The sequence below is a fragment of the Panthera leo genome, chromosome C2 (assembly GCF_018350215.1).
Source record: "Panthera leo isolate Ple1 chromosome C2, P.leo_Ple1_pat1.1, whole genome shotgun sequence".
NCBI lineage: Eukaryota > Metazoa > Chordata > Mammalia > Carnivora > Felidae > Panthera > Panthera leo.
The window spans coordinates 45,375,025-45,391,728 of record NC_056687.1 but is presented as its reverse complement, the minus strand read 5'-3'; the positions used below and the strand labels follow the sequence as shown (position 1 = coordinate 45,391,728).

The 16,704-nt window shown below is 38.3% G+C and overlaps 1 protein-coding gene across 2 annotated transcripts in view; it reads right to left on the bottom strand.

The window, feature by feature from the left end:
* The window catches only part of EPHA6 (EPH receptor A6), an 861,509-nt gene that overhangs the window by 189,235 nt on the left and 655,570 nt on the right, over window positions 1-16,704 (bottom strand). For both annotated transcript variants that reach the window (XM_042903083.1, XM_042903084.1), the window contains one exon: window positions 13,492-13,677. In XM_042903083.1, the coding sequence (XP_042759017.1) occupies window positions 13,492-13,677 (186 nt within the window). The remainder of the gene's footprint in view (window positions 1-13,491; window positions 13,678-16,704) is intronic.

The window sequence follows — 16,704 nt, the reverse complement described above, 5'->3', positions numbered from 1 at the left end:
GCATTAAAGTATGCATCATCATGAAATTAAATAAGGAGCTTGCTACATTTTTATTAAGTTTATGGGTAGTTTTTTTTTTTTTTTAATTTTTATTTTGCGGGGGAGAGGGGCAGAGAGAGAGGGAGAGAGAGAATCCCAAATAGCCTCTGCACTGTCAGTGCTGAGCCCAACATGGGGCTCGAACCTATGAACTGTGTGAGATCACGACCTAAGCTGAACCAAGGGTTGGACACTTAACAGACTAAGGTGCCCAGGAGTTCCTGGATAGTTTTTTATTAGAAGCCACATATGCAAGGAGCCCATAATTATTTGCAGTGATAAAGACTTCTACTGTTCTTTATCCAGTCCTACATAAGACCATCAGGAACCTGGTGAAATTTCCTCAGTAATGACTGATTGCCTGAACTTCCAGTCTGGTAGAATGGTTCTCATGCTCCTGATGTCATGATGCAAATTTATGTCTATTATATAGAGTTATCTATAGCTCTTCTCAAATTCAGCACCATCAAACTTTTCACCAGAAGAAAAAAAAAAAAAAACTTCATCATGAATGATTTAGAAGGAATTTTTATTTTTGAAAACGAGTAAGATTTCACCCTCTAGATAATTCTATTCATTTTGATTTTGAGATATTAAAGGGCAGCATTAGGTATACATAAGATTGTATTTATATTCCTTTTTCTCTCCTAGTTCTATACTTTACAGTGCTATCTTCATACTGAGCAACTTGTTACTAGAATTTTTAAACTGTTACATCTTATTACAGTCTACCTGATAATTAGCGGGCTGGTTAGGGAAAGGGGAGAACCACAGGAAGGACACATTAAGTTAGAGGCAGATCTAGAAAGGTGATTAAACTGAATGACCTTGAGAAAACCCAGATACTTAAACACAGAAGGAACAAGAATAAATTCCTCCTGAACACTGAAGAAGTACCTTCTCTCTTGTAAATAGGGAAGCACACTCTGGCAGAGTATAAGCTGCTGCTCCCAATTAGCCTCAGTGCTGCTTGAATGGAGTGAGGTACGCAGGGCTACCAGAATATGTCATCTTGTTACTATTTCTTATAGTCACGGTTAGTTCATTTTATTTTTATTTTATTTTTAATTTTTTAAATGTTTATTTATTTTTTGAGACAGAGAGAGACAGAGCATGAGCAGGGGAGGGATAGAGAGAGAGGGAGACACAGAATCTGAAGCAGGCTCCAGACTCTGAGCTGTCAGCACAGAGCTGATGCGATGAGGGGCTTGAATTCATGAGCCATGAGATTATGACTTGAGCCAAAGTTGGATGCTCAACCGACTGAGCCATCCAGGCACCCCTAGTTCATTTTCTATTTATCAATATGTATACATTATAATTCCAAGTGGCAAATGCTTTGCAGCAAATATCCCAAGAATCCACTGAGACTCCAAAAATTGCACAATTATAATTCATCACTATTTTCAGTAGCAGCAAATAGTAGATATTAGGAGAAGAGAGAAAAGATTAAAACAAATTAGGATTTCTTCTCTTATTGCTGCCTCTCATCGTTCCTTTTGTTAACCACATTTGTTAACCACAATCTTTGGGGTAGCAGTTCTGTCATGATCTCCAAATTCTCTTGTGTCCTCAGTGATACTCACAACCTTTCTAAGTTTTCCTGGTCTGTTTTCTTTCTCACTCTTCTCAGGGCTATTTCAAACATTCAGGAATACCCCAAGCCCTTTACCTATCACTTGAGCAAATGACCTTGCCCCTTACATGACTGAAAAAAAAAAAAAAAGGAGGCTGGTAACTCCAGAGGTGTCTGGGACTTCTAGGTACCAATATCCTTTTCATATCATAGTTATCTATGTACCCATTAGGGTCAGCTTGGTACATTTGCATTCAACTCCTCAGGGATTTTGAAGAGGAGGAGATACATGGAATAAATGAGGGTAAGTTTTAAGATGCTTTTGTCATTCAGCAGGAATGTAATCTACAATTCAAGAGACTGGAGAAGAATGAAACCAGAGGACGTAAATGTATGGACCTGACCCAGGAGGACAGGTATTCTGGCTTTCTTTTTCACTGCCAAATGCCTAATGCTTATGAAAGTGCCTGGCACACAGTAGTTAGGTACATAATAAATATTACTTGAATGAATGAATAACATAGCATGGTAAGCATCTGGAATGTAAGTAAGAAATCAACACAATCTAATTTGCATTTTAACCTATCAGTCTGACTGCAGTGTGCACATACCTTATAGTCCACTGCAATCTGACCATCTTCATATAAGCTGTAATGGGCTGTGCCCTCCTGATTGCCTCACCCAACAGATGATTCTCAATCCTTGTCTTACTTGGCTTCCCAGCTCCCTTTACTCTATTGGCCTCTCCCTCATTCTTAGGAACCTTTCTTCTAGGTTGTTTCTTCTGTATCTTTTGTAAGCTTTTCATCTTCAGTTTGCCTGTTAAGGATAGTTCTCCTCAACCTTCTGGGTAAGCTTGTCCTCCCAATAGCTTCAACTACCAATCACCATCCATCTTTTTGTTTGTTTGTTTGTTTGTTTATTTTTGAGACAGAGAGAGACAGAGCATGAACGGGGGAGGGTCAGAGAGAGAGAGAGAGACGCAGAATCCGAAGCAGGCTCCAGGCTCTGAGCTGTCAGCACAGAGCCCGACGCGGGGCTCGAACTCACGGACCATGAGATCATGACCTGAGCTGAAGTCGGACGCTTAACCGACTGAGCCACCCAGGTGCCCCTCACCATCCATCTGATGAGTACTCTTAAATTTTCACCTGCAGCCTAGACGTCCACCCAGGTTCCAGAGGATTCCTGGAGTTCTTTAAGTGTCCCAGGCACCTCAAATACAACATCAAGTTAGAATTCATCATTTTCTCTCCAAATCTGCATTTCTCCAGAATTTCTTCTCTTGTGTTAAACCAGAAACTTGTAAGACATCTGAAATCAGTCACTGAAGTCTCCCAATTTAACTCTGGAAATATCTCTTGACTCTATTCCCTTCTTATCTTATCTAATTTAGTTTCCCATTATTTTTTACTTGGATTACTACACTAGTCCCCTCACTGTTTTGCCTACCTATGGTTTTTTTCTTTGAATATGTAATCTGTATTACATATTACTTTGCCCCTGATGTTTTGGATGCCCGAATCTGTATTACTGCTATTACTTTGCCCCTGATGCCCCGAAACATGCCAACTTCTTTCTTAGCCACAAGAGTTTCTGTTTTCTCTGCCTGAATATTCTTCTACCAAATCTTGGCAGGGCTTGATCTTTCACTTCATTCAGGTTTTTTTCTCTTTACCTAAAATTATATTCATGCATTTAATTTCTTTTGGTTTCCTCCAGTAGATAGAAGCTCTTTTTCAATACCATATTACCACTGACTAGAAGAGTGGGCACCCAGTAAGTAAATATTCACTGAATAAATGGATGAATAAATTAACAATAACTGTATCCAGAACAACACATGCCACACATCACACTGGGAAATAGTGGCCTGCTTGTCTGTTGCTCCCAGTGGACAGACACCAACAAGTGGGCTTCTCACGAACACTGAGTGCTTCTTTTCTATAGCTCTAGGTTTTAATCAGAAATAATTTCTAACACCTGGTGGTGCTCAATAACTGTCTCAGAAAACAAAGCAAAACAAACCTCTCAAACTATCTTAGCTAGCAGAATGGCTGAACTCCAGAGGCCGGTGGGTTGGGGGGGAAAACTATCTAATTTATTTTATTAGAATCAGTTTTGCAGAATATTTACCCCTACAATGTATATTCCTTATATCCAAACCTTGATTTTGCCTTACAGGAAAATTTTACCTATACATTCTCTCACAGATTGTTAAAATAAAACTTTATTTTAAAATAAAACTTTTTGTTTCTTCTGGAACCTCTCTCTATTCTCTTTGGATTACTGATACAAACCTGAAGTTATTTAAAAAATTACAAGTGAGGTGATAAGTTACCAATGGCACAAATTTTCCTCACCAACATCTGTGACCCTCTTCCTTTGGCAAAGGAATGGAACACAAAATATTAGGGCTAAATGTGACTTTTACTGTTTTCTAGTCCAATCTGCACTTTTCAATCTTTTGTGTAGATTAAAACAAAAACCAAACAACTGATGCCTAAAGACATGGAGGACTTGGTCAAGACCCTGTAACTGGTAGCTGGACGCACACCAGGTGGAGAGGCAAGGATCACATTGGTGGCAACAGTAATAGTCAGAAATCTTGGGCAATGTATTACTTGACAAGCAGAATGCAATTCTGGAACCAGAGGGGCAGTTCTCATGCAGTTACTGTACAATGTATTTGACTGACTTGAATCTACTCCCTTAGAGCCTGTGTAGACCCACTGAAACTGTCTGAAAGGAGCCCACAGTACTCTGCCATATTTAAAGAGGTTTGGGCATGCTGGCACTTTCTTGTTATAGCTCCTGTTCTGTCCCCACAGAATGTCTTTAGGAAAGTCCTACAATGAAATGAAGTTATTTTTGGGAATTCATTTGCTATCCTCATTGGTTTCTATTACTCCTTACTAGATCTATGATTTACCTGAGATATAGTTGGTATATCTAAATTTAATTATCAGCCTCTAAGCTGGGAGATAGGCACTTCATCAGTTCTCTCTGGTTCCTTCCATCATCATGATTCAAACTGCTGGGCCAGGCTTCAGGAGTGTGGTTACTGCACTGTATGTCTTCATCATTTAACCACTATTCTTATCTTTTTATAGGAGGGTAGTACTTTCTCTTTTGGTTAAGAAACTAATGACACTGGTGTATACCTTACCAGTTACAAATTGCTACTATGCATGCTACTAATGGCTATAAGTCTGTTCTCTAACTAATGGCTTCTATTTGCTTGTTGGACAAAAAGTATGTGCTAAGCATATGGTTTAGCTCGAGTAATCTCTGTTTATATCAGTTTTATCTTAACAGGTTAATGAAATTGTGATGTGTATCAAATAAATAGGTTCAACTTTTATCACACACACTTTTTATATAATGCAGCTTTTAATCATTTAACTTTCAAGTTTAAAATAAAAGTAGTTATATGCTTTGAATATGAAAGAGCAAAGTGTTCCCAAGAACTTTGTAATATGTATCTCTTGGAGATAAAACGTATACATAAGATAAAAAGTATCCCTATTAAGAATTTATAAAAGGATCTGATGAAGATTTTGATCTATAATTTTGCATTACTTTCAACTGAGAGTCTGAGTTTATTTCTGAGAACCCCAGGATACTCTACTAACATGACTGCATAAACTTATGCTTCATCTTTATCTTTGTCAGTATTATCTTTTATGCAATATGGTAGTCCTTAGGGAGCATTAATTGCTAGCTATCTTTTAGCTACTTAAGGGCAATCTTGGAACAATTACCATGTGTTTATGGGAATGAGGCATTCATTTATTTATTGCCTTTCTCCTAAAAATCTCATAGCACTTGAGTCAAGAAGATAAGAGTATAAATATGCCCACTTATCTTTGTGGGAATTACCCCTTTCTCTATCTCTACCATCCACCTCAGCAACAGCCCAGCACCCTTATATGGGCTCACTTTTACAAGTTCAAACTGTAATGATGATTGCCATTCAAAAGCATATTGAATCTGTCCTTTCTCAACTATCTTTTCCTCCCTTTCCTTCCCCCCACTTCTTTCTTTTTTCTTGAAATGGAACAAGGACCCTGACTTAGGAAGCATACAAATCTGGCTTTGTAGAGGTCACTGGTCCCATTTTTAGACAAGATTATTAGACATATGAAACAATCACTGCATTGGGGAGTATTTCAAATGGGCAGACACGTGCCACAGACTATCTCACTAAACCTATTCAGTTGATTTAGGATAAATAAATCTTACTACTTCATAGAGCTATATAAATCTTTTTCCTTTTCATTACTTTTATCCATATCTATATCTATATCTATATCTATATCTAGCATATAAAATATATGGCAATATGTGACATAACAAAGTCATATAATGTGATTTACCAGAGGGAGAAAACAAAGATCTGATACTGGTTTTGCTCAGTGTTGGAGGCTGGGTTACAGGAAGCAGTGTTGTAAGAGGACAAGCTCCAAAATGCAAATGTGTAAGGTGCTTCCACACAGACACATGGACAAGTCCAGAACCAATGGAGAGAGCAACACAAGGACGTAAATACTGGAAGGCCCCGTTAAGGTCAGTAAAGTAACAGACCAGTGCAACAGCTATCTTCAAAAGTACACTTTTGGGTCTTCCAGACTGTCAAGGCTAACTGTTATCTTCTGTTCCCCTTGGGCAGCATGTTGGTCAATGCCTTATGAGAGGGACTTAGGAGTTTCATACACATACTCAGTTGTACGCTTTTAGTAAGCTTTTATACTTGCCTGTTTTCAAATATGATGTGAAATTTTAATTTTATATAAGTGGTTTAAGAGAAATATCAGTTTTATGAAAAAATGCTTCTCAAAGATTTAAATTACTTTTTTTTGTTTTTTTTTTTTTTTTTTTTTTTTTTTTTTTTCATTTTTTTTTAATTTTTTAATATATGAAATTTACTGTCAAATTGGTTTCCATACAACACCCAGTGCTCATCCCAAAAGGTGCCCTCCTCAATACCCATCACCCACCCTGCCCTCCCTCCCACCCCCCATCAACCCTCAGTTTGTTCTCAGCTTTTAACAGTCTCTAATGCTTTGGCTCTTTCCCACTCTAACCTCTTTTTTTTTTTTTTTTTTTCCTTCCCCTCCCCCATGGGTTTCTGTTATGTTTCTCAGGATCCACATAAGAGTGAAACCATATGGTATCTGTCTTTCTCTGTATGGCTTATTTCACTTAGCATCACACTCTCCAGTTCCATCCATGTTGCTACAAAAGGCCATATTTCATTTTTTCTCATTGCCACGTAGTATTCCATTGTGTATATAAACCACAATTTCTTTATCCATTCATCAGTTGATGGACATTTAGGCTCTTTCCATAATTTGGCTATTGTTGAGAGTGCCGCTATAAACATTGGGGTACAGGTGCCCCTATGCATCAGTACTCCTGTATCCCTTGGATAAATTCCTAGCAGTGCTATTGCTGGGTCATAGGGTAGGTCTATTTTTAATTTTCTGAGGAACCTCCACACTGCTTTCCAGAGCGGCTGCACCAATTTGCATTCCCACCAACAGTGCAAGAGGGTTCCTGTTTCTCCACATCCTCTCCAGCATCTATAGTCTCCTGATTTCTTCATTTTGGCCACTCTGACTGGCGTGAGGTGGTATCTGAGTGTGGTTTTGATTTGTATTTCCCTGATAAGGAGCGACGTTGAACATCTTTTCATGTGCCTGTTGGCCATCCGGATGTCTTCTTTAGAGAAGTGTCTATTCATGTTTTCTGCCCATTTCTTCACTGGGTTATTTGTTTTTCGGGTGTGGAGTTTGATGAGCTCTTTATAGATTTTGGATACTAGCCCTTTGTCCGATGTGTCATTTGCAAATATCTTTTCCCATTCCGTTGGTTGCCTTTTCGTTTTGTTGGTTGTTTCCTTTGCTGTGCAGAAGCTTTTTATCTTCATAAGGTCCCAGTAATTCACTTTTGCTTTTAATTCCCTTGCCTTTGGGGATGTGCTGAGTAAGAGATTGCTACGGCTGAGGTCAGAGAGGTCTTTTCCTGCTTTCTCCTCTAAGGTTTTGATGGTTTCCTGTCTCACATTCAGGTCCTTTATCCATTTTGAGTTTATTTTTGTGAATGGTGTGAGAAAGTGGTCTAGTTTCAACCTTCTGCATGTTGCTGTCCAGTTCTCCCAGCACCATTTGTTAAAGAGACTGTCTTTTTTCCATTGGATGTTCTTTCCTGCTTTGTCAAAGATGAGTTGGCCATACGTTTGTGGGTCTAGTTCTGGGGTTTCTATTCTAGTCCATTGGTCTATGTGTCTGTTTTTATGCCAATACCATGCTGTCTTGATGATGACAGCTTTGTAGTAGAGGCTAAAGTCTGGGATTGTGATGCCTCCTGCTTTGGTCTTCTTCTTCAAAATTACTTTGGCTATTCGGGGCCTTTTGTGGTTCCATATGAATTTTAGGATTGCTTGTTCTAGTTTCGAGAAGAATGCTGGTGCAATTTTGATTGGGATTGCATTGAATGTGTAGATAGCTTTGGGTAGTATTGACATTTTGACAATATTTATTCTTCCAATCCATGAGCAGGGAATGTCTTTCCATTTCTTTATATCTTCTTCAATTACCTGCATAAGCTTTCTATAGTTTTCAGCATACAGATCTTTTACATCTTTGGTTAGATTTATTCCTAGGTATTTTATGCTTCTTGGTGCAATTGTGAATGGGATCAGTTTCTTCATTTGTCTTTCTGTTGCTTCATTGTTAGTGTATAAGAATGCAACTGATTTCTGCACATTGATTTTGTATCCTGCAACTTTGCTGAATTCATGTATCAGTTCTAGCAGACTTTTGGTGGAGTCTATCGGATTTTCCATGTATAATATCATGTCATCTGCAAAAAGCGAAAGCTTGACTTCATCTTTGCCAATTTTGATGCCTTTGATTTCCTTTTGTTGTCTGATTGCTGATGCTAGAACTTCCAGCACTATATTAAACAGCAGCGGTGACAGTGGGCATCCCTGTCGTGTTCCTGATCTCAGGGAAAAAGCTCTCAGTTTTTCCCCGTTGAGGATGATGTTAGCTGTGGGCTTTTCATAAATGGCCTTTATGATCTTTAAGTATGTTCCTTCTATCCCGACTTTCTCAAGGGTTTTTATTAAGAAAGGGTGCTGGATTTTGTCAAAGGCCTTTTCTGCATCGATTGACAGGATCATATGGTTCTTCTCTTTTTTTTTGTTAATGTGATGTATCACGTTGATCGATTTGCGAATGTTGAACCAGCCCTGCATCCCAGGAATGAATCCCACTTGATCATGGTGAATAATTCTTTTTATATGCTGTTGAATTCGATTTGCTAGTATCTTATTAAGAATTTTTGCATCAATATTCATCAGGGATATTGGCCTGTAGTTCTCTTTTTTTACTGGGTCTCTGTCTGGTTTAGGAATCAAAGTAATACTGGCTTCATAGAATGAGTCTGGAAGTTTTCCTTCCCTTTCTATTTCTTGGAATAGCTTGAGAAGGATAGGTATTATCTCTGCTTTAAATGTCTGGTAGAACTCCCCTGGGAAGCCATCTGGTCCTGGACTCTTATTTGTTGGGAGATTTTTGATAACCGATTCAATTTCTTCGCTGGTTATGGGTCTGTTCAAGCTTTCTATTTCCTCCTGATTGAGTTTTGGAAGAGTGTGGGTGTTTAGAAATTTGTCCATTTCTTCCAGGTTGTCCAATTTGCTGGCATATAATTTTTCATAGTATTCCCTGATAATTGTTTGTATCTCTGAGGGATTGGTTGTAATCATTCCATTTTCATTCATGATTTTATCTATTTGGGTCATCTCCCTTTTCTTTTTGAGAAGCCTGGCTAGAGGTTTGTCAATTTTGTTTATTTTTTCAAAAAACCAACTCTTGGTTTCGTTGATCTGCTCTACAGTTTTTTTAGATTCTATATTGTTTATTTCTGCTCTGATCTTTATGATTTCTCTTCTTCTGCTGGGTTTAGGCTGCCTTTGCTGTTCTGCTTCTATTTCCTTTAGGTGTGCTGTTAGATTTTGTATTTGGGATTGTTCTTGTTTCTTGAGATAGGCCTGGATTGCAATGTATTTTCCTCTCAGGACTGCCTTCGCTGCGTCCCAAAGCGTTTGGATTGTTGTATTTTCATTTTCGTTTGTTTCCATATATGTTTTAATTTCTTCTCTAATTGCCTGGTTGACCCACTCATTCGTTAGTAGGGTGTTCTTTAACCTCCATGCTTTTGGATGTTTTCCAGACTTTTTCCTGTGGTTGATTTCAAGCTTCATAGCATTGTGGTCTGAAAGTATGCATGGTATAATTTCAATTCTTGTAAACTTATGAAGGGCTGTTTTGTGACCCAGTATATGATCTATCTTAGAGAATGTTCCATGTGCACTCGAGAAGAAAGTATATTCTGTTGCTTTGGGATGCAGAGTTCTAAATATATCTGTCAAGTCCATCTGATCCAATGTATCATTCAGGGCCCTTGTTTCTTTATTGACTGTGTGTCTAGATGATCTATCCATTTCTGTAAGTGGGGTGTTAAAGTCCCCTGCAATGACCACATTCTTATCAATAAGGTTGCTTATGTTTATGAGTAATTGTTTTATATATCTGGGGGCTCGGGTATTTGGCGCATAGACATTTATAATAGTTAGCTCTTCCTGGTGGATAGACCCTGTGATTATTATATAATGCCCTTCTTCATCTCTTGTTACAGCCTTTAATTTAAAGTCTAGTTTGTCTGATATAAGTATGGCTACTCCAGCTTTCTTTTGGCTTCCAGGAGCATGATAAATAGTTCTCCATCCCCTCACTCTCAATCTAAAGGTGTCCTCAGATCTAAAATGAGTCTCTTGAAGACAGCAAATAGATGGGTCTTGTTTTTTTATCCATTCTGATACCCTATGTCTTTTAGTTGGCGCATTTAATCCATTTACATTCAGTGTTATTATAGAAAGATATGGGTTTAGAGTCATTGTGATGTCTGTATGTTTTATGCTTGTAGTGATGTCTCTGGTACTTTGTCTCACAGGATCCCCCTTAGGATCTCTTGTAGGGCTGGTTTCGTGGTGACAAATTCCTTCAGTTTTTGTTTGTTTGGGAAGACCTTTATCTCTCCTTCTATTCTAAATGACAGACTTGCTGGATAAAGGATTCTCGGCTGCATATTTTTTCTGTTTAGCACACTGTAGATATCGTGCCAAGCCTTTCTGGCCTGCCAAGTTTCAAAGGAGAGATCAGTCACGAGTCTTATAGGTCTCCCTTTATATGTGAGGGCACGTTTATCCCTTGCTGCTTTCAGAATTTTCTCTTTATCCTTGTATTTTGCCAGTTTCACTATGATATGTCGTGCAGAAGATCGATTCAAGTTACGTCTGAAGGGAGTTCTCTGTGCCTCTTGGATTTCAATGCCTTTTTCCTTCCCCAGTTCAGGGAAGTTCTCAGCTATAATTTGTTCAAGTACCCCTTCAGCACCTTTCCCTCTCTCTTCCTCCTCTGGGATACCAATTATGCGTATATTATTTCTTTTTAGTGTATCACTTAGTTCTCTAATTTTCCCCTCATACTCCTGGATTTTTTTATCTCTCTTTCTTTCAGCTTCCTCTTTCTCCATAACTTTATCTTCTAGTTCACCTATTCTCTCCTCTGCCTCTTCAAGCCGAGCCATCGTGGATTCCATTTTGTTTTGCAATTCGTTTAAAGAGTTTTTCAACTCCTCGTGACTGTTCCTTAGTCCCTCGATCTTTGTGGCAAGAGATTCTCTGCTGTCCTGTATACTGTTTTCAAGCCCAGCGATTAATTTTATGACTATTATTCTAAATTCACTTTCTGTTATATTATTTAAATCCTTTTTGATCAGTTCATTAGCTGTTGTTATTTCCTGGAGATTCTTCTGAGGGGAATTCTTCCGTTTGGTCATTTTGGAGAGTCCCTGGAGTGGTGGGGGCCTGCAGGGCCCTTCCCCTGTGCTGTGGTGTATAACTGGAGTTAGTGGGCGGGGCCGCAGTCCGACCCGATGTCTGCCCCCAGCCCACTGCTGGGGCCACAGTCAGACTGGTGTGTGCCTTCTCTTCCCCTCTCCTAGGGGCGGGATTCACTGTGGGGTGGCGTGTCCCGTCTGGGCTACTTGCACACTGCCAGGCTTGTGTTGCTGGGGATCTGGCGTATTAGCTGGGGTGGGTAGGCAAGGTGCACGGGGGCTGGAGGGGCAGGCTTAGCTCGCTTCTCCTTAGGTGATCCACTTCAGGAGGAGCCCTGTGGCAGCGGGAGGGAGTCAGATCCACTGCCGGAGGTTTGGCTCCGCAGAAGCACAGAGTTGGGTGTTTACGCGGAGCGAGCAAGTTCCCTGGCAGGAACTGGTTCCCTTTGGGATTTTGGCTGGGGGATGGGCGGGGGAGATGGCGCTGGCGCCTTTGTTCCCCGCCAAGCTGAGCTCTGCCGTCCGGGGGCTCAGCAGCTCTCCCTCCCTTTGTCCTCCAGCCTTCCCGCTTTCCGAGCAGAGCTGTTAACTTATGACCTCCCAGACGCTAAGTCGCGCTTGCTGTCGGAACACAGTCCGTCCGGCCCCTCCGCTTTTGCCAGCCAGACTCGGGGGCTCTGCTTGGCCGGCGAGCCGCCCCTCCGCCCCGGCTCCCTCCCGCCAGTCCGTGGAGCGCGCACCGCCTCGCCGCCCTTCCTACCCTTTTCCGTGGGCCTCTAGTCTGCGCTTGACTCCGGAGACTCCCTTCTGCTAATCCTCTGGCGGTTTTCTGGGTTCTTTAGGCAGGTGTAGGTGGAATCTAAGTGATTGGCAGGACGCGCTGTGAGCCCCGCGTCCTCCTACGCCGCCATCTTCCGGAACTCCTTTTTTTTTTTTTTTTTTTTTTTTTTTTTTTTTTAATGCCATTTGCTATTGGGTTTTATAAGTTATAATTTTTAGTGAATAAGGAGAAATGAGTTAAGGTTTATGTCCTGTCATTATTCAAATAAAAGTGTTTATATAGCAATCTATTTTTTAGAGTATAAGATTAATTTTATATTAAGAAATATTAAGAAAGTTCAAAGGGATGGCTTTGAGCTCACTATTTCTGTAAAAACAGGATTTTTCCCCTCGAATTTTTAATTCTTTTTTCCATTTTATATAAATTAAAGTAATTTAGTTCTAATGGCATTTATGTAGATGGGTTCCATATAAAAATGTTTGTTTAGAAGTTCTACTTCAGATAAAGCGTCCATATTTGTATATGAAATTTATTTACAAGCAGAAGTATTTTACCTTAATGACCTAAAATATTTTAACTGTTTCTTCTATTAATATTGAAATTTTAACAGCTTTAGAAGAAGTAAACAGCTTATAGAGATTAGAAAAATATGTAGCCCTTTACTTTTGATTCATTACTTCAAGTTAAATTAGCAAATGATTTACAGGTAATAAATACCATTTCAAAGCTGTTTGGTGACCAGTGCAAACTCTGATAATATCATAGCCTAATATCAAGATTCTGAGGGGTTCAGAAGATGATATCTGAACTACATTACCTTCTTTTTTTAAATTTTTAATATTTTTATTTATTTTTGACAGAGAGAGAGAGAGAGAGAGAGAGAGAGAGAGAGAGAGAGAGAGAGAGAAAGAGAGCGGACAGTGAAAGGGCAGAGAGAGGGAGAAACAGAATCTGAAGCAGGCTCCACGCTCTTAGCCATCAGGGGGCCCAAACTCATGAATGGTGAGATCATGGTCTGAGCTGAAGTCAGATACTTAACCGACTGAGCCACCCAGGCGCCCTCTGAAGTAGATTATCCTCTTAATGGCTGTGGTATTGCTAGTGAGGTTTTCGTTTGTTTGTTAATTTTAAGGAACTAAGATAGAGATATACAAAAGAAGTAATGAAGAGAATCAGTACTTACTTTTTGTGACAACACCTTCCAGTCGAATGATATTTGGGTGGTCAAACTGACCCATGATACTAGCTTCTCTTAGAAAATCTCTTCTTTGTCGATCCATGTGGCCACCTTTCAAAGTTTTGATGGCAACGGGGATCTCTCTTTTCCCTGGTGTCTTCAATCGCCCACTACAGACTTCTCCAAATTCTCCTTAAAATATGAACAAAAGTAGTTGTTTAAGCAGAATACTTACATTCCAGAAGAACTGAGTTGTCATACGGTACTGTTTTTTTTTTTTTTTTTTTTTTTTTTTTTTAACATAATGACTGTCAACTGTGTCATTTCCACATGGAGATTTCTTTCTTAAAAATTAAACTTATAATGATGATGTGCTTGATCAGCATCATTTATAATGAATAATGGAATGCACTTTCATATGGTAAGGCACAGGAACTGCCATTGATAGATCTCCCTGATCTGCAGAGAAATTATGACTAGCAGAATGGGTGATGCTAATGTAATTCTATAGAAAAGCAATCACTGTATAACATTTCCTGTTCCTGTTCTCAATACTGAAATATGGGCCAAATGTCTGCTCTATTCAGGGAATCCATCAGGCATGTGTAGCTGACTTGATCCTGCAGACCATATATCTGAGTTTCACTATCACCAGAAATCAATGCTAGGGTCAACTGGTACATGAACATATTGAAATGACTACACTGAACTCAACTATAATAGGTGATTATACAGGCTAAATTACAAGTCACATGGTTGGAATACAAATATAGTAATATAATTTATGGCTCAGCAACGGCTTCATTGGGAAGTAATGAATAGTAGGCAAATATTTATCACAAATTTAATATATATATTTAATATATATATTAAATACACATATTTAATATGTATACATATACATATACATATATGTATACATATATATGTATACATATACACATATCCAGTGCTACAGTGCTGTGAGTTCAAAGAAGTGTAAGACTTGGTCTCTGTTCTTAGGAGCTTATAGTCTAGCAGAAGAGTTTAGCTGAACAAATATAACACTCAAGAACATAAGAACCAATCTCTGCAAATGGTGTATTAGTTAACTAAGAACAGTGGCAGCTAGAAGGCTTCCTGGAGCAGGTGAAACTTTTGCTGATGTTGAGCGATAGGTACGATTTGGATATTCAAGAAAAGCAGTAACGTTCCAGGCAGTGGTGCACAGAGGGAGCGAGAAAAATGAAGACAATGTTTCAAAGGTCAGAAGCCAAGGGTGGCAAGTGAGGTTATCGTGGGAAAGAAGTTTGGAAGTTTTCTTAGTGCAATGCAATAAATTCAATAAAACTTGAAATTCCAGACTTAACTTTTCTGAGGCCAATTACCTACATTTGCTTAAGAGCATGATGCTTGATCACCAATTTATTAATCTATCAAGTAAAGATAATAATAAAATCTTCCATAATTCTATAATGTCCCTTCCTCATCGGGATACTGGGAAGATCAAAAGTGATGATATATATAAAAGTGCTTATCAACTGTAAAGTGCTGTTCATGTACTTTAACTTATATGAATCTTTGGAATGGTGAAAGAAATGAAAATTAAAATATCTTCAGTTAGTTTATTAGCTAGCAGTTCTGGCTAATAGTTCAATGGAATGTAAATTTAAGTGTAGAGAACCAAATTAAATTTTTGAAGTACCATAGATTTCAATTATCCTTATTTGGTCCAAAGAAGAACCAATTCATTACAATCAACTAAATATTGACTATACATGAATATTAACCACCTTTTGCTATAAATGCTAAGATATTTTTTAAGTGAAAAAAAAAACACTAGGAAGGAAATAAGCCAAAATATTGCTTCTAAATTATGTGTAAACATGTCTATTAGAAATAGAAAGCAGTCTAACAAGAGAGTTTACTCTACGTTAAACCAACAAATAAGCAAATAGAAAACTCAGACTAGAGTGGGGTCCCCAAGTTCAGTGCATATGATATTAGAGTTTTATAAATCTTGTTTAATTTGACATCAAAACAAGAAAAGTCTGTTTTTACTTAATGATACTCTCAACCTGTTGGAGGTTAAATGTTTCATGTTGACAGGAAAAAGAGGCTGTAGTTTTTCAGTTTTGTAATTACAAAAAAAATTTTTAAAGATTTTCTCTCAGACATTAAAAAAATGGCCATTGGTAGAGATGTTTGACATTTTACTATTGAAGCTCTGAACCTTGAGAGAAAAGGTATGTACCTATGTCTAAATTAATGTCTTATACATCCAGGCCTACTAAGGTACTTCAAATTCCTTCTTGGACCACTGTGGTTTGTTATAATAAATATCCACAATAAAACAGATATTTCTTTTTTTTCCTTTTGCCTTAATAAGTTTTCTAGTGAAAATAAAAGCTCACCAATATTTTAAAACTCCTCACCTGTCTTGAGCCCATAATGCAAGTGATTTTCTGTTAGCATTTCATAGTAATCCAAATAAACTTTTGAATGTAGTGAAATAAATAGAAAACACTGGTGTTATTTGATCAAGACAGGCAGAGTGGTAATTTTCTTTTTTTTTTTTTTTTTTGTTCTCTGAAATTTATGTATCCTATTATCACCAGGTAGGTGTTTTCTTCATGTCAAACTTTGTACCATCAAGCTGTTATCACACTTATTTCAGTGACACTAAATATGGCTGCCTCAATTAAAGATCTGAGACTCCTAGTGTATTCTTCAGGCAAAGCCCAAAAACTGCAGTCAGGAAATGTATTAAAACCCTTATCTGTGGAAGGCCTGAATGTATAAGACATATCAGAGAGTAAAAATATAATCTAAATCAAATGCATAGTTTAAGATATTGCCAAAGGCTGTTCCATTATATTATTATCCTTGTAGCAAGAGTTGAGGCCCTGTACATAACCATCAGTAAGATAAATTATTCTTCACTATGATGTGTGAACATTTTTATATACTGGTTAGTGCATCATTAACTCACTGACTACAGGAATATGGTGCTAACTATAGTTTTTTTTTTTTCTTTTCCAATCATTGTCGCCATCATTATTACACAGGTAGCACTTATACATTGCTTAACATGAACCAGATCTAAAAACTAAATATATATTTTGATCTTGACAACAAACATTTGTGGTGGGTACCATTATTATCCCCACTTTGCAGATGAAGAAGCTGAGATACATGGGCTAAATAACCTGCCTATCGTGACACAACTAGAAAGTGGTA